This window comes from Penicillium mononematosum, assembly GCF_028829835.1.
Source record: "Penicillium mononematosum strain IBT 11891 chromosome Unknown utg000003l:1.0-8172316.0:1.0-8177699.0, whole genome shotgun sequence".
NCBI classification, from domain to species: Eukaryota; Fungi; Ascomycota; class Eurotiomycetes; order Eurotiales; family Aspergillaceae; genus Penicillium; species Penicillium mononematosum.
The window spans coordinates 1,167,917-1,185,195 of record NW_026643273.1 but is presented as its reverse complement, the minus strand read 5'-3'; the positions used below and the strand labels follow the sequence as shown (position 1 = coordinate 1,185,195).

Below are 17,279 nucleotides of genomic sequence, written 5' to 3'. Positions count from 1 at the left end.
GAGTGTCAAAGACTCCACCTCTCCAATGTAGGTCCTCGACGGTAGACAGAGACGAGAAAGAAACAGGACCACCCGTGGTCAATCGAACGGAAGAGAGGAGAACAAGGGAAAAAAAGTGAAGAGACGAGGGAAAGGAATAAAATGGAACATGTAGTATTCATTTCGCATCGGCTGTAATGGTCATGAGCAGATCACTTTGAGTCACGCATGGGAATAATAGCTAGATAGCGAAACAAGACATAAAATGAAACTTTTCGGACTGCCAGATCATCGAAGCGAGGACTAGATGTATATCGGAAAATCTAGCCCACGAAAAAGGGAAAGAGATCATCAAACCAAAGGGAAAAAAAGAGGAAGGGAAGTGGAAAGGAGAATAAAGCTCAATCAGAAAAAGCAACCTGCGTCCGGCACTGAGAAATGGCGGAAGCTGGTGGTAATTATGAGTGACAGACCTATCCGGGTGTACCGCTCAAGGTGACTCGACCGAGCAGCGCACCCAAGACTGGAATGAACCTCGTCCAGAATTAACCCACCTGCATACCGGTAAATCCAAGGCTCAGGGCAAAAACGGCCGTTGCTTCGGGGTATCGATACGTTTATGCGAATCCACGACCAGTCTGTCCACGGCGGTTGTTGCGCTTGTTCACACTGACCGTGCTCCATCCCTCCTCGTCACCGGCAGCACCGGCCTCAGGGGCCGGGGCTCTCCAGCCGTTAGCAGACGCCTTCTTGGCTTCGACAGGAGCAGCAGGGGCGGTCTCCTCGGTCTCGTTTTCAGCGGTCAACTCGCCATCCTCACTGGCCCGTTGGAGGATCTCAAAGTTGCCACCACCCTTGGGGGTCTCAAGGACGTCCTTGCCGTTGTGGTCAACAGCGGGGGCTGCCTCCTTAGCCTGCCTTTGCTTCTCGGCAAACTTCTCGGCTTTCTCGGCCTTAGCCTTCTCGGCAGCTTCCTGCTTTTGGCGGATAGCAAGCTGGCGTCTCTCCTCGACCTGACGCTCGCGGGTAGCGGTGTCAATGGGGCGAGCGGCACCGAAGGGGCTAGCCTTGGAGTCGCTGCTGGCTGAGGTGGGGGTGGGGTTCTCGGAGACAGTGCGCTTCGTCAGGTTCAACTTGGGGCGGGTAGCAGGGGCAGCGGGAGCGGCAGGCGTGGCAGAGGGGGAGGCGGGGGTGGGCTCTTTGGGAGTTTCGTCAGGGCGCATTCTGGCGCGCCACTGGTTGTCCATATCGGCAGCAGTAGGTGTCGGCTCGGGGCGAACGTGCTCGGGGCGGGGAGGGCGCGAGCCCTCGTCCTGGGAACGTCCCTCACCCCACGCGGCCTCGCTTCTCCGGAAGCTGGAGCCAGGTCCGTCGTGGCTGTGCTCTCGGCCACCCTCGCGGGGCGGGCCGGCAGAGGGCGAAAGGGGTCCCTTGCGCTCCCAGTTGTTGAAATCACGGGGCTTTCCGTCGGATTCAAAGTTGCTGCGGCGGCCACCGCGGTCGCTGCCCGCATCGGAGCCGGCATCCATGCCACGTCCGAAGCTGGAGCGGTCAGGAACACGGCGCTGGGGAAGTTCGGGGAGGGGTCCACGTCGGGACCAGTCAAGATCCTTGCCCTCCAGGCGAGATTCCTTGGCTAAATAACCTTGTCAGTTGAGATCCTTACAAATATACCAACCGTCGATACTTACGAGGCTCTGCAACACTGGTACGGATGGAACGTCCCTGGAAAGAGGAGCCGGAGAGATCCAGAGCCTTCTTCAGGCCCTCGACGGTCTCAAACTCGACATATCCGAAACCCTTGGGGGCCTTTGTCAACTTGTCTTCCACGAGACGGACGCTCGTCACGCCACATCCAGAGAAGAACTCAGAGATATCGGCGTCGGTTGCTTCGAAGGAAAGGTTGCCAACGTGGCAAGTGTAGGGGGGGCTGGGTGGGGAGATCAAGAGGCTCCCGAACGGCATATCCACCACGCTCGCGCTCTAATCATTCAATCTGTCAGAACATGTTCTGTATATCTGGCGCGGGAGGCATCATACCAAAGCCGCCAGAGCCGGAGCCGTATCCCATATCACCCGCGGGGCGACGGTTGAAGGTGGAAGTCAGAGGCTGGGCTGTTCATAGTGTAAGCAGGCGTTTCGATCAATGATAAGCATGCTAGGTATTGGGCAAACCACATACTGGCTATAATTTTTGGGTTAGTACAATTTCGTAATTCCATAGTGGGGGTGGGGAATCTGCGACTTACAAGGAAGGGGCATATCCTCCATCTCATCAGCCCAAGAGCCAAGGCCTATAGTCGTCAGTAATCACCTTCAATCATCCAATTCTTTTTTTTTTCCGGGTCACTCACTTTCATCGGCCAAGAAGGTGCTCATAGACATCTTCTGGGCTTTATTTTTGGGAGCTGATATTCCAACATGTCAGCCAATCGCCCATGAATATCTTCGCGGGTCGATGCCCTGGGGAAAATTGAAGGTCTGGAACGAACCCATGATTGCGGTTTGAAGTTGGGGGAAACGCGCCGGGATTTGTGCGCGCTTCACGGAGAGTAGAGTTGGAAAAAAGGAAAAGTCAAAAGGTCAGAGACACCTGGTGGGAAGGCCAAGAATCAAAATTTGAGTGAAGTAGTTGGGGTGTTCAATATCTGCAAACCCACAGTGGAAAAGTTGGTAGAGGGGAAGTCGGCTGCGGCATGGAAGTGGACGGGTTACTAAAATTTTAGTGATGACGCTAGCCCAATCAGAGCCACGAGATCGGTCTATACCTGAACTGCGACCACCTTCGAACCCATCGGTATTCCATCTAGAATTGAATGATGTGGAAGTAATAGGCTATACTTTTGTTGCTTCAAACGGAAGGGGGAAGATGGGGATCTTCACGGAGTTTGTACCTTTATCTGTGTACAATAGTAGTCTTCTTCATACTCGATACTCGGCTAAAAATATATCATAGAATGCACATACCCCGAAAGCAGCATGGAGGACACAACTTCATCCCCGCCCCAACCTGATCGGCTAACATTCGGTCATTCCAGAAGGAGTCGGTTTACAGTAGCTTCAATTAACTGAAGAATCAGCAGTATCACAAGTCCGACTTTTGTAAATCATTCCGGCTCTTAGTTCTTTTGATATACTTCACCGGAGCCTCTGGTATGAAAATCCTAGTTACATAGGTATTGGTGCCGGCCTTTTTTTTGTGCAGAGGCTTTCTTTTTTTGCTTTCCTCTTCTTTTCCTACACGCTAATATGCAATGCCTAAGAAGCTCTATGCAAATCGTAGGGATTACTACTTCTGATATTCTAGTCTAGGTTGCTACAAGTATTGGTCCATAAAGCGAATGGCACATTTGTCTAGTCACAGCAGGTCATCTATATTAGTGGTACTATGGTCTTAGTATTGATAACTTAAGAAAAGCGCTGAGCATGGTCCATGGATACTTAGACTGTTATGAAGACACCCGGAAATATGGTATTCCTGAAGATTGTACGACTAGCAGTGGACGTCATGTGTATGCCTTGTCGGCCTGACTTTAAATCTTTGTATAACAAGATGCGATAACACCGTAAAGCTAGTTTGAATAGAAATCTAAGCTTTGACATCAAGAATTAAGCCTTTTGACATAGTGATAGGTGTAGTAATAGGCGGTTCCTGGAGATTGCACCTTTTGTTAAAGTGGAGGGATGACTTTTGACCCAGTAGGAATCAATCGCAACAGTCGAGGGGAAATTTAAAGATCGTGGGGCTGTCTTGCAGGGGATCATCTGCTGAACATGTGCAATGTGGGGATATATCTGTGAGATCTTCACCCCGTTCATCCGCCATTTCTCCAACATATTTAAAAAAGCCAGTCAGTATATAAGAAGAATACTATATAATGTATGCAGACTACTCAATTATTTTGATACCAATTTGAAGCTTACTGTCCATGCCCTAGTTAATTTGTCCATCCAGCCTTGGAAGCCCCGGCCGATGAGAACATTACATAATCCAGGCACATCAATTTGACACGTGACCATATTCTTTCTGACTTGGATTGCTGCTTCGATGAGTGCTTCGATGATTGTATTTTACCCCTCCACGACCTCTGGACCCATGTATCTCTCAGTTTGAACAAATATGGGAGATCGAATTAAAGATGTGCAGGACTTCCAGTCCCACACCCTCCTGTCTGCAGCCAAAGTCGGAGCCCTTAGTGGTTAGTATCTGTTCTTCACAAGACTGCTTGGATATAGACACGACTCCCTGAATATGAAGTGCTGATTTTTCAACTAGGAACTGCTGGCCTGATCTATGGAGGAGCCGCTGGCGTCATCAGATCCCCCAATCCCATGATTCATTCATTGTCATGTGGCATCCACTGGTTTGCATGCGGCTCGGCCTTTTGGTGTATGTGGAGACACCCTATGTTATATCGCTGATGTCTAACCTTAATCTTGGGACAGGGCTGCGGAGTAACATCATTAAACATCATTACCAAGATAAAGCCTCGCCGAAGGAGCGCACGTACGCGAGTGCTTTATGCGGTGGCATTGCCGGTGGAAGTGTAACAAAGTTGATGGGTATCATATCCCGCACCGAAAGCACACCCTGTGGCATCGTGTCTAACCAAATCATATAGGAGGCCGGCTGGTTCCGGGAACTATCATTTTCTCATTACTCGGTTACTGCGGCCAGAGCATCTTCAACCGAGTGGACGCGTGGCAAATGGAAAATGCACACAAGACATCAAAACCTCTGATGCAGCGAATGGCTGAATCTAAATGGGTCCCACTCCGCACACTCTCTGATCAGGAATACAGGGAGATGTTGAGTGAAAAGCTGCTTAGCATTGACGCTGAGATTGCTCTTCTTGACGATAAGATACAGGAACTGGAGAAGTCTAGACCAATCCCTGCTTCAAGCTCAAAGGAACCCTGAAAAGTGGGACAGGTGACAATAAAAGGAAATGTAAATTATTGTACAATATGAGGAAAGGGAGACAAAGCGAGAGAGTCGAGAATATAATGAATACAACATATAGAGCCTAGGCTTGGATTCCCCCCCAGGGCTGACAAAATGATCTCCCCCTGAACCTTGGGAATTCTTGGGTCGCGTGTCGATCAACCAGAACATACATATGAACAACAACTATATAGGAACATTGTAGGAAGAGATTGGAATATAAAATGCTTGATAGTATAATATATGGAAAAGTACCAAAGGATCAAAGCAATTATTGTAAAAAGGAAGCCGCTTTGAGAGAAATAACTAGCGTTCCGCTTTTTTTGGCCAGTTCCTCCGACCTGTCCGGTAGCCCACCTCTCTCATTCTCCCTTACCCTTGAGTTCTTCCCCCCCGGCATGATTCGCCTACACTCCTTTTCTTTGAATCAGCCCGAAGTGCTCATCCTACTGAGACTTTGATGGACAAAGTCGTTGCTGTTCTGGAGTCTGGAATCCCTGGTTCCAACCAGACGGACAGTAGAGACTCGGGGGGTTCTAACAACAGTTACAATTGAATCCCGACGTAACCTCAATGTACGAGTCGACACTGCCTGTCTGAGATCAGCCCGCTGCTGATCGCAAAGCGCGATGACCCTCTTTAACCCGACCTCGATTCTCGTGGGATTCGTCCTTCTCTACCTCTCGTCCTTTTTCATCTTCGCTATCGTCCGGATCGCGACGGGAATCTCCATCCAGCGGATCGGCTACTTTTCACTGCGCCGAATCGCATACACTCCGAGGGAAGGAATACACATTGAAATCCGCGGCCTCGGATTCTCGCTACACCCTTCGTCGTTCGCCCAGCCAACATGGATCAGCATTCGGTTGACAGAGCTGAAGGTTACCGTGGACTCGACGACTCTGGGGCAAGGAAAACGCGAAGTGGCCCGCGACATATTGGAGACTCCTGGGCCCCCTAAACCGTCCGAAGACTGCGCCGCGCCCGAAAATGGCGGAAGAAGCAAAACATGGAGGACGTTAACACGAATCAAGGAAAGTGTCAAGCGGCTACACCGGCAGATCAATTGGTTGGCTCTTGTGGACCTGACTGCTATCGACACAACTGTTCACTTCGTCAATGCCGGTCAGATCCAGGTTGGATCGCTTTCCCTTTCAGTCGACACGCGGAGTAAGATGGTGGAACGGGGAAAGCTATTTCGTCGCAAGAAGGATATGTCGCGAGACCAGCGTCCAGCCGAGTGGATTATGAATGTGAAAAATGTTTTACTCAATGTCGACGGCCGGGAGCCAACCGAAATATTGGATAATGTGGGCGTGAACCTCCATGGACTTCTTCACAAGGATTTGGACGGACTGAGAGACGCCTCGGTGGCCCTTAAGATTGGACGTATGCATATTCCATATGACGATCTCCGCACGCTGTTGCAGCGCATCAAGCCGGTCAAGTCTGCACAAGGGCCAGGGGATACTGAGACCGATGACGAGATGTCATTTGCCGATTTTGTGGACGAACTCGACAAGCCTGGAAGCAGAGACAATTCCATTGTACAGACGGTGGCGGACTCAAAGGAGTTTGCAAGTTCATTACTCCGCGGTATACAGGAGATCCAGATCGCTCTGAGCTTCTTCCGTGTCTCAAAGGGTATCCAGTCTCTGTCCGCAGGACAAAAACCCGTGTATCTGAATGTGGTATCGCATGAGCTTGGAATTGATCTTCATCGGATGGATCCAAAGAGCCCGGAGCATCGCATGTATTTCCAGCGGAAGGATGTTGCCCACCAGGCTCTTCTTGCTGCTATCTCTCTTTCAGTCAGCTTAGCCGACGAATCCGGCGAGAGTGATGACATTCTATACATCCCCATGGCTACGACAACTATCAAGACCACACTGCCCTCGAAGACCGTGAGCGCCTTTGATGATGAGAACGCCGAAGAGCGAAACACAAATGTCCTGTTCGCGAATTTGGTTGTCACATCACCCTCGGTAGATCTCCAACCGCAACATGTTTCGAGGCTGCTCAAACTGGCACAAAGTCGAGCCTCTTCTCCTCGAGCGAAGAAGCGAGATAATCATCGATTGATTTCTCGATTACTCCCAAAGGCAAGCATTAAGCTTTCTGTACACGAACCCGTGATCCGGTTTGTTCTCCCAATCGAGAAAGAGTCTGGTACTCCCGATGATTACAACCTTCTTATCTCCTCTATCTCCTCCATTTCACTCGATATCGAATCGTCTCATTCATCTGAAGGCGGTGCCCACTATTCCCTATCTTCCATTTACCGGGTTGCCTCCCACAAGTTTTATTACCAGACCCCCGCAGGCAACAAACATAATTTGCTCACAAACGAGAATTTGGAGCTCAAGGTCCACCTGAATGCTACCCCGGAGGTCTGTGTAATCGTCTCAGGAAGCCTTAACGAGATTTCAGTCCACATGATTGATGGAGAGGTAAACCGTGGAATCCGCGAAGTTTTGCAGCAGTTCATCACCCAGATGCAATCACAGAAGCGGGTACCGATACCAGCAAATGATCAAAAGGCAAGCATTTTGAGACGAGTGCCCCCCATGGCTACTCCAATTTCAGTTTGAAGCCACAGGGTCCAGCGTGGAAATCGCTGGCGTGGACAGCACCGTATCTGATATATCTCGCGGTGTCTCTTTGCAGCTACAGTCGTGGACAGCGGAATACAAAGCTCAGAAAACGGAGAAAAACGTCGGAAGCATTGCTAGGCGCCGTACTCCCAGCCATTCCACCATTGGCGATGAGTCTCCCTTTCGATTTCCCCCAACCTCACCTCCCAAGGCCACTCACACTCAACGCGGCGCTTCAGATGGCCGGCGACTGGCTCTCCATGCGCGTGGTTTCGATGGCTTTGTCATTGAATCAGAAGATTATTTGGAACCAGAGCCATTCTTCACTTTGCCCCGATTTGAGATCGCTCTCAGCACACACAGTGATCGCCTTGGTCCGATCCTGCATGTCACCTCTGTGTTCAAGGGCATATACCTTCAGTACTCACTGTACCGGTTCTACTGCCTTGGCGTTGCCGTCTCCGTGATCCAAGACGTGCTCACACCCTTCCCGCTAAAGCACTCGCAGTCTGCTGAAAGCAAGTCCAGGGCGGCTGCAAGCATATCGCTTCCGCCGCCTCCGGCGTACAAATGGTCCCCCAAGAAGGAGCTGGTCACCTACGACATGAAGGCAACAGTTGTGCAGCTTAAGGCGAACTTGCCGAACGATCCTCAAATAATGATTCAGATCTACGGACTTGCCGGTGCTTCCCAACGTCTTTCCACTCCCTATGTCAAGGCCAACCTTGTTCGTTTCCATGCAGAGGCACCTAAGCTCAAGGGGGTTTGGGCAAGAATCGGCAGTATGAACAATGTCAGGCTGGACTTCCGAAAGATGAAGATGAAACATGGCAACACTTTGGTTGAAGAAAAATCGATTGATATATGGACAGACTTCATCCGAATTGGTGTACCTCATCACATGGTGATGCACCGCATTTTGATAACCTTATCAACACTTCCAAGGCCTTCAAGCAGCTGCATAATCGCTTCAAAAATGGTTGCAGAGAATTTGCTTCCAAGAGAGAGCCAGAAGCCCCGAAGAAGGTGCCCAAGATATCTCTTCGCAGCAAAGCGTTGCTCTTTGAGCTGGAGGACGATGGTTTTGAGTGGAAACTGGGCTGCATCTATCGACTCGGCCTAGCTGAGCAGATTCAGCGACTGGCCCGCGAAGACGCCTTCGACCTGAAATCCCACAAAGTCAGGGAATCTGACCAGCGGCGCGCCACATCCCGATTACGAGCCAAATCAAGCCATCGGACCTTGCGAAGCGAGCGAACTAGCCAAGACACAAGGCGAAGCAGGAGTGCTGATGAACGGCCGAGATCTAACAACCAGGAACGTGGGAGAGGTCGGAAATACCGCTATGATACCGATGGCGCGACCTGTCTCTCATCAGAGCAAAAGATATCTGTGGATGCCGCTTGGGGCCGACTTCAACAGTACAATGCTCAAGTCTGGAAAGAAAAGATTGATGCGGCTCTCATGTTCCAGGGCACTTCCATCAAACAAGTCCGAAATCTCTTCTCTGGTGCAGATGAACCTCCTCCGGATGTGAAGGAGACCGAAACCATTCTTGCCATTCCGAACAGACCGGGTCTGATGTCAGCTTTGATCAGCGATGTCAACCTTGTTATTGACAAGCCCTCATTCCCTATCGATGAGTTCCCGAGTTACTTGAACCGAATCGGAAAGGGAATGCCCATGTCTATGCAATATGGCCTGGTCGTCCCAATGAGCTTCAACCTGGAAATGGGTGAAGCACGCGTCAACTTGCGAGATTATCCTCTAGATCTGTTGCATATTCCAGCCCTGCGCCCAGGGCAGTCTCCAAGACTTCCCAGCTGGTCTTTGCGCACAAACTTCGTCATTGCAGAAGAATGGCGTGACCATGAATCCGCGAGGCAGGTCGAAGTGGAACTCGTTCCTGCATCTGAAGGGCCCGACGGGTCTCCCCGCGATGCGTTCAATATCCAAGTATGGCGTTCTGTTACACCAGTTAAGACATATTCAGACCCTGTCATCGAGATAAACACAAGTTTGCCGACTAGCATTTCATGGGGTGTCTCCTACCAGCCTGTCATTCAAGATATGATGAAAATCTTTGAGGGCTTCACCAAACCTGAAATCGATCCCTCGGAGCGTGTGGGCTTCTGGGACAAGATCCGACTCAGCTTTCATTCCCGGATCAAGGTTCTCTGGAAGGAAGATGGCGATGTGCATCTGCGGCTTAAGGGCTCTCGTGATCCATATGTGGTGACCGGCTTTGGAAGCGGATTTGTCATGTGCTGGCGCAGAGATGTCCGATTGGATGTTAACACCAGTGACAACCCCATGGAATTCATGACTGTCACGAGTGCCGAATACGTGCTTGCTATTCCCGACTACAGTGCCGAAGCACGTTGTGCAAATGAAGCGACTACAGAGGAGCTGGACAACAGTTCTGCGTCCAGCGAGCAGAAGAACGCTGCCCACTTCAAGAAGGTTGTCATGAAGCTCTCTGGCGATGTCAAATGGGCAGCAGGTCTCGTCTTCGAGCGGGATGTTGACAATGATGAAAGGTCCTTCTCTTTCAAACCCCATTATGAGGTCATCCTCAAGAACCCTAAGTTCCTCAAACCATCTGAGCGGGCTGGTTACGACGCTTATCGTGGCTTCAGGAGTGACCACATCCACCTTTCTGTCTCGATTATTGCACCGCAGAACAGAGACTGGACTGTCGACACTGTCCAACCATCTTCGAGCTACAACACAATCCATCTCACCCCGCGATTCTTCACCCACTTCTTCAATTGGTGGTCTCTTTTCTCGGGTGTGATGTCGCTTCCTGTTCGCCAAGGACCTCTCTGGCCAGGAGTCACAAAGACGAGCAAGAAGTTCAACCGTCATTTGGCAACTGTCAAATACAAGATCCTTCTCGCACCCCTGTTCGTGGCCCACATATACAAACACAAGGACCGCGAAGATTACGCGGAAAGAGTTGTTACAGCTACGGGCCTGAAGGTTCGCCTTGATTGCTTGAAACTTGATATTCATCAACGCCGCGAGCAGATCAAAACACAAGCCGGAGGCCGTTCAAAACAAACTAGGACAAGCGCGATGCGTATTAACCAAGCCCAAATTGATATGCAATCGGCAGACTTCCGCGCAGTGTCCGCCAGCATCGAAGGCACCACGCCGGAGGATGTTGAGCGCAACAGAGACGATATCCTCTCTTCCTTCCAACAGCCTGTTCCATCAGTTGACTTGTCTCGGTTCACGATCCCTGACCAAAACCTGGACTGGGTCGACATGGATGATTTTGTGGAGCCGGACTGGATCCTTCCACAGGAGTCGAACCCTCGTACACAGATATTACCTCTGGCCTTTACCCCGCGCTTTACCTACTTCCGTAACACAGATCATGGCGACATTGGACCCGACGAAACGGGGTACAGCACGTTTGGACACGAACCGACTCACGAGTGTGTCATGTCGGAAACTAACGATCCTCGCCGTGTCCAGATCGAGTTGGTCAAAGACCGCCTTGCAACAGTCGAGGCACAAATTCGCAATTATGAACGCACCATTGGGGAAATGGAACTCAAGCTCATGAGAGATGTTGACAACAACGAAGGCTTGAAAGCTGAGCACGAGTTATTCCTTCGCCAGTCAGAGTCGCTGGCGAGACGACGCAGGTTTTTGACCACAACTCTCCACCGTCTTGAGAGACACATCGCACGCGACGAGCGGACGCCACATGGCGACACACTTGGCAAAAACGTTGCACCCAGCACTGCTTCTTTCCGGACAGGACGAACAGGTCGTGATGCTGATTCCACAACCGATGGCCGTTCTTCAGGCCTGGATGGAATGTACTCCTCGGCCAACGATGAGTTCTCCAGTGATTTCAACAATCGTTTCATGATCCACAACGTGCAGCTGAAATGGAACAACTCCCTCCGCAACATCGTCTTGCGGTACAGCCACCAAGTGAGCCAGCGGCGTGGATTTATTTACTATATGTCTCGCCGAGCTGTCAAATTCATCATTGATATCGTGGAGGAGCAGGACAGGAACAAGCGCAAGCAGCCTAAAATGTCTAAGACGCACACCCGAAGCTCGAACAACGATGAAGACGAGGAGGAGGTCGATGAACGCGTCGCACAGTTGCTGAATGATGGCAAGCGCTACGTGAATGCCGACGGGAACGAGCCACCGGACTCGAACACCCAACCAAGTCCAAACACCCAATCAAGTCCGAACGCCGAGTCGCCTTCCAACTCGGACAGTTCGAGTGAGAATACCATGCCGGAGTTCACTCCCCAGAACAGTTATCACTTGCGTCTCATTGCGCCTCAAATCCAGCTTCTCAGTGAAAAGAACCAGAAGTCGGTCTTGCTTGTTGCTGCTAAAGGCATGGAACTCAAGGTTGTCTCAATCATGGACAAAGCGCGTGTCTCGGACGATGTCAGCGGCTTGATACGGCGCCGTTTCTCCCTCGAAATGGACGGTGCCCAGTTCTTCGTTGCAACACAGAAGAAATTGATGGCGAACTTGCAATTTTATGCGGGCAATAAGTACGGAAATGCACCTGGATCAGCGTGGCCGCCGTGGTTGACTTTGGAAGCCATGTTCGATTTCGAGTTGAATCCGTTTGGATTCTCTCGTATTGTGCAAAAGACTTCTGCCACCCTGCGTTACGACAAGTTCAACAACCTCCGCCTCAAGTATAACGAAGAGGTGGTAAAGGGTCAGCAAGGGCCTGATCCTGACGATCAGGAAGACCGCATAGACTCGATCAGCGTGGACTTCCCTCATTTCCGTGCGATTTGTGATTCTGCAGAGTACTATTCCATGTATATCATTGTCCTGGATCTCATGCTCTACAGCGAGCCACTCGAAAAGGTCCGAAATGAGCGTTTGGAGAGGATTATGCTCACTTCCGACTTCAGTGACCTTCGTGGCGTCCCGGAAATGGTGTTCAAGCTTCAAGCGCGCATTCGCCAGTTGGAGGAAATCAAAGAGTACTTCCAGATTAATGCTAAATTCCTGGACAAACAGGGCTGGGAGGATCGGCTCGCTCTCGAACGCGACTTGTCTTTATGCGAGGATGAACTTTTCTTCATGATGAAGGCAATCACAACTTCTCAACGGCGAATGGAACCAAGTTCGTCTAGAGCAGCCGGAGTCCATGGCTTACTACGCTGGAGCATATCGGCGAGTGAGGTCGTGTGGCACCTGATGAAGGAGCCTTCTGAGCCGTTGATTGAGTTCCAGCTGCGCAATGCTTCATACGAACGAACCGACAATGCTGATGGCTCGAACCACAACCTGGTATCCATCGAGCGACTATTCGGGTTGAACTTACTTCCAGACGCTATCTACCCTCAAATTATCGCACCTTATCTCGACGGCGCACGCACCCTGGATGACTTCATGTTGCGTGTCAAATGGCACATGCTGGAGGCCGTTGCCGGTATCCCCGTGCTTGACAACTTCGAAGTTTCATTGTTCCCGCTCAAGATTCAGCTCGAACGCGAGCTTGGTCAGAAAGTCTTTGAATACATCTTCCCCAACGTGGGCTCTAGCGCCTTTGAGGCCGGTGGCTTCTCGCCTTTCATGATCAAGAACATGAAGCCGCTTGAGAGCTCGGATGAGGAAGACGATGACGAAGGCTCAAATGGCGCGCCACTGACACGCTCAACGAGTACCGACGGTGATACCTCGTCTATGGACAGTCTTGCCATCTCCAAGGGACCGGGTTCCATCGAACTGCGACTCCAGCCTACTCTGTCGCTTTCAGATGAGACCAAGTCGCGTAATCGCTCAGGCCATCTGAAGGGACTTGTGATGACACCTATCCACCAGGATAGTAACCGACTGGGTGTATCAGAGACCGCTCGCAAAACAGGCCGTCCCGCTACAACTGGTGGTCTTAGCAAAAAGAAGTCTGCTGATAGTCTGCGCATGTTGACTAAACAGCCCACTGAAAGATCGGTGTCTAGCCACAGTGCTAGCGAAGACAGTCGCAAGAAGTTCGGAATGGTTAAAGGGTCCAACAAGGGCGGTAAATCCAAAGAGCCAACTGACGACCTGTCTCAGATGATCTCCCGTGCCTCCAACTTCATGACTCTCGCACGTGTGAAGGTAAATGATGTGGTTCTCTGCATGAGCTACAAGGGCAAAGGAGAGCACAACTTAGAGGATCTCCATGACTTCGTCTTCCGCCTTCCAGTTCTGGAGTACAGCAACAAGACATGGTCGAACCTGGATCTTGCCCTGCGCCTCAAGAAAGACGTGATCAAAGCCCTTATCTCGCACGCCCCCGCCATCCTTGGCAACAAGTTCTCCCACCACCGACCCTCGAAGCAGCAACAGAAGCGTTTCCGTGAGCTTGCATCATCGTCTCAACTCCTGTCAAATACATCCAACTTGATCAACCCGAGCAGTAGCCAAGCCCAGAGTCTGGCCAGCTACGACTCTAATAGCGATTACTCAGAGTCACGCTCGCGCAAATCTATGCAGTCGAATGCCTCGCCACTGGCTAGGACTACCTCGTTGGGTTCAGACATCCACGGCACAAATTATTCAGATCCCACTATCCATGATGTACGCTCCCCCAGTGAGGTGGATGTGGATTCTCGCTGGGAGGTTCGTGTTCTTTCATCTCATCGTGTCACCATGAATATCCCCAAATGCTAACACAGAATGGTTAGGCATCGCGTCGATTTGTCAATGCTCCTCCACCCTCAAGACCGATGACCTCTGGCCAAACCGTGACTACGATCCGAGCCGACAAGAATGATCAGGATGACAGGTATGGATCCCGCCCACGAGTCACTTATCACCAAAGCAAAGAAGTTGGCTGACTTGTATAGTCACATCAAAACAATTCGCAGCATCGGCCGGAAGCTGACATTCCGGAAATGATCGCTTCGCTTCATTTTGCACTATATCCCTTTTTTCTTCTCTCCGTTCCTATTTTGCCTAATACCTCTACACCCTTTTAAATTCCTGTGATCCTTTGTACACCAACACGTCCTTATTTTTATCAGGCCCCTCGTGTCTCCTAGATACCCTCTACATGCATTGGGCCATACATAGGCGTTATTTCGTGTTTTTCGTGTTTTTTGGTGTGTCTATGGCGGGGAGAAATCGTGTTTTCATCACTCGGGCTGTCCGAGGACACTGGCATAGAGGCGAGAGGGGACATTTTGCTTTTTGCTTATAACCTTTTAGTATTATCCTTTTTGGCCCTGACACTTGTTTCCTGCAGGGACAGGTGGCTATTGATAGCGCTTATTGATACATGTACACACCGGATGTTAGACCTCGCATGGCTTTCGCTTGCCCACGACATAGACCAAGGGAGATACCCAAGTCTTTCCTAGTGTAGAAAACTATTGTTGCATTTTCAACCAAGCACTTCATTCATGAATAACAAGGCTGACGTCGTAGGGCAACCTAATCTCCGAAGATCTTCACTGATCGGCAAACGTTGGATCAAAGAGTTACAGCGGGGGACAATTTTATATTAATTCAGGGTGTAACAGCAATTTGGGCTTTTGTGGGGAAATACTCTTTAGTATACGTAGCGTTTCATTCATTCTGACCACTCCTATACAATATCTGTGACCTAACACCGTATCTTGGTATCCCCATAATCACGGAGCATCTGGGTCAGGGTTATTACCCCAGATACGCGAGGTAACTCCACGAACGGAGCTGTCAGTCCCCGTAGGCTCGAGGGCAAGAACAGTGATCTTGTTGTCACTCTTACGAAGGTAACACCAAGGAAGGTAAAGCGACTGCTGCGGGCCCACAACCCAATACCGGCCTAAATTGACTCCATTGACCCAAACCACGCCCTTCGTCCAGCCGGGTAGCTCGAGGAACGTATCACCAACCTTATCCAAGTCGAACGATCCTGTGAAGAAGGTAGGGCCTGAAGCAGCTGAGGGCTTCAGAGGCGTTGTGTTGTCGGTAGAGTCAGGAGGCGACGCCAAGGGCAAAGGGTATATCGACCACTTGGGAAGCACACTTTCGCCAACTGTGACATTGCCGACAATTCCCTTGCGCTGGTCCACAATTTTGGGCCCGTAGTTGACGCGTCCTAGATTCTCCACTAGGATGTCGAGCACATCGCCTTCTTTCAGATTCAGGTTGACGGTGCTCGGTGCAGCGTACCTGCCATCGATCACGCCGACTCGGCTCTTGTTGACGTACACGAGTACCCGATCCCGCGGTTTATCGCCGGTTTTGATCGTGCCACTGACGGGAGATGTGATAACGTGTCGGTAAAGAATTAGACCAGTCGCCTGCCCGACTGCTTCCATGTTGACTGGGAATTCTTTCTCGATGGGTTCGGGGAGGGTATCAAATATGTCGACGGACGGGGTGAGTTTAATAGATGGGATTTCAATCAATGGCTGCTCCTCTGGAAGAGTGGGGAGCTTGTCTTCCCCGATGATGGCGCCGATAGTCTCTCGGATCGCATGGTAGATTTTGTTCGTCCGGCCTGTTTCGTCGAGGGGTGCGCCGTAGTCGTAGCTTGTGGTGATGGGCTGCAGGGCATCGGCCCAGTTAGCTCCATTTTGGAATCCCCAGTTTGTACCACCGTGAAACATGAAGAGATTGAATGAGCCGTTATTGTTCAGCAGCCACTTGACGTCCTTTGTGATTTTCTCGGTGGCTCCCTTGTTTCCGACGTTGCTCTTGTGCGTGTAATTGCTTGCCCACTGGTCGAGCCATGTGATATAGTACTCGCCATCGAGTTGGGGCCCGAGACTAGTTGGATCGGTAACGTATTTATCACGAGCAGCGAATCCCTCGTACACATCGCCGTCCGTCTCAGCCAAGACACCCGGGATCTGGCCACCTTCGAGCATCTTCTGCGTGCCACCATCGTTGGTGTAAAATGGTACATCGAAAGCAGCTATGAAGATATCCTTCAAAGCCGCCAAGTACTCATGATTGCTTCCGTAGGATCCATACTCGTTCTCAATCTGGACCATCAAAATGGGTCCGCCGTTTGTGACCTGGAGATCACCCACCTCCTCTGCAAGGCGGTTGATGAAAGCCCTCGAAGCTTCCAGGAAGGGCTTGTTATTATCTCTGACAACCATCCCCGGGATTTCGCTGAGCCAGGCTGGGAAACCGCCCCATTCATGCTCGGCGCAGACGTATGGCCCCGGCCGTAGAATCACATTCAACCCTTTTTCCTGCGCAAGCCGGAAGTACTTTGCGATGTCGTTATTGCCGGTGTTATCCCATTCGCCTTGGGTAGGCTCTAGCTGATCCCAGAACACATAGGAGAAAATCGTGTTCAGGCCCATGGCGCGTGCCTTTTCCAGACGATCGGGCCATAGTTCGTGGGGGATGTGCTGCGGGTCCATCTGGCCGCCACGGAGTAGGTATGGCTCGCCATGAAGAATGAAAGTGTCATTGTCGTAGGTGAATGGGTCAATTGCCAGTGCTACGGACAGAAGACCAAAGACCAAAAGAAGGAATCTTGAGATAGACACCATAGTTTCGAGGAAAGAGTGGGTTGGTATTCCAATGAAACCGAGCCGACGTGTCCATTTTATAGCTTCGAGCTCGAATACTGTCAGTGACAATCAATGCAGATGTCCTATTTGCCGATGTTAGAATATTGTTTTATCCGAGCCGATCGCTACATCGATGCACACCTCCAGGGCGATCCCAACCCCGCACGCTATGGGGGAGGTAGCGACTTGGAGTTACAGTAGTAGATTATAGTGCATTATAGTGCATCATAGTGTAATATAGACAGATTTACA

The 17,279-nt window shown here is 50.8% G+C and overlaps 4 protein-coding genes across 4 annotated transcripts; 2 read left to right on the top strand and 2 right to left on the bottom strand.

The window, feature by feature from the left end:
• Positions 1 to 596: 596 nt before the first annotated feature.
• Positions 597 to 2,475, bottom strand: N7519_005369 (translation initiation factor 4B; the record flags this gene model as incomplete). The annotated part of the gene is made up of 7 exons (XM_057292145.1): positions 597 to 1,615; positions 1,671 to 1,909; positions 1,986 to 2,094; positions 2,162 to 2,164; positions 2,229 to 2,273; positions 2,334 to 2,387; positions 2,472 to 2,475. The coding sequence occupies 7 exons, from the start codon at positions 2,473 to 2,475 to the stop codon at positions 597 to 599; spliced, it is 1,473 nt and encodes a 490-aa protein (XP_057146956.1).
• A 1,624-nt stretch (positions 2,476 to 4,099) lies between these two features.
• On the top strand, positions 4,100 to 4,900 carry N7519_005368 (uncharacterized protein; the record flags this gene model as incomplete). Its single annotated transcript, XM_057292144.1, has 4 exons — positions 4,100 to 4,178; positions 4,256 to 4,369; positions 4,426 to 4,542; positions 4,602 to 4,900. The coding sequence occupies 4 exons, from the start codon at positions 4,100 to 4,102 to the stop codon at positions 4,898 to 4,900; spliced, it is 609 nt and encodes a 202-aa protein (XP_057146955.1).
• A 653-nt stretch (positions 4,901 to 5,553) lies between these two features.
• Positions 5,554 to 14,409, top strand: N7519_005367 (FMP27 family protein; the record flags this gene model as incomplete). The annotated part of the gene is made up of 5 exons (XM_057292143.1): positions 5,554 to 7,437; positions 7,511 to 8,407; positions 8,464 to 14,130; positions 14,196 to 14,296; positions 14,358 to 14,409. The coding sequence occupies 5 exons, from the start codon at positions 5,554 to 5,556 to the stop codon at positions 14,407 to 14,409; spliced, it is 8,601 nt and encodes a 2,866-aa protein (XP_057146954.1).
• A 734-nt stretch (positions 14,410 to 15,143) lies between these two features.
• On the bottom strand, positions 15,144 to 17,006 carry N7519_005366 (uncharacterized protein; the record flags this gene model as incomplete). Its single annotated transcript, XM_057292142.1, has 1 exon — positions 15,144 to 17,006. One exon carries the CDS (start codon positions 17,004 to 17,006, stop codon positions 15,144 to 15,146), a length of 1,863 nt encoding a protein of 620 aa, XP_057146953.1.
• Between the last annotated feature and the right edge of the window lie 273 nt (positions 17,007 to 17,279).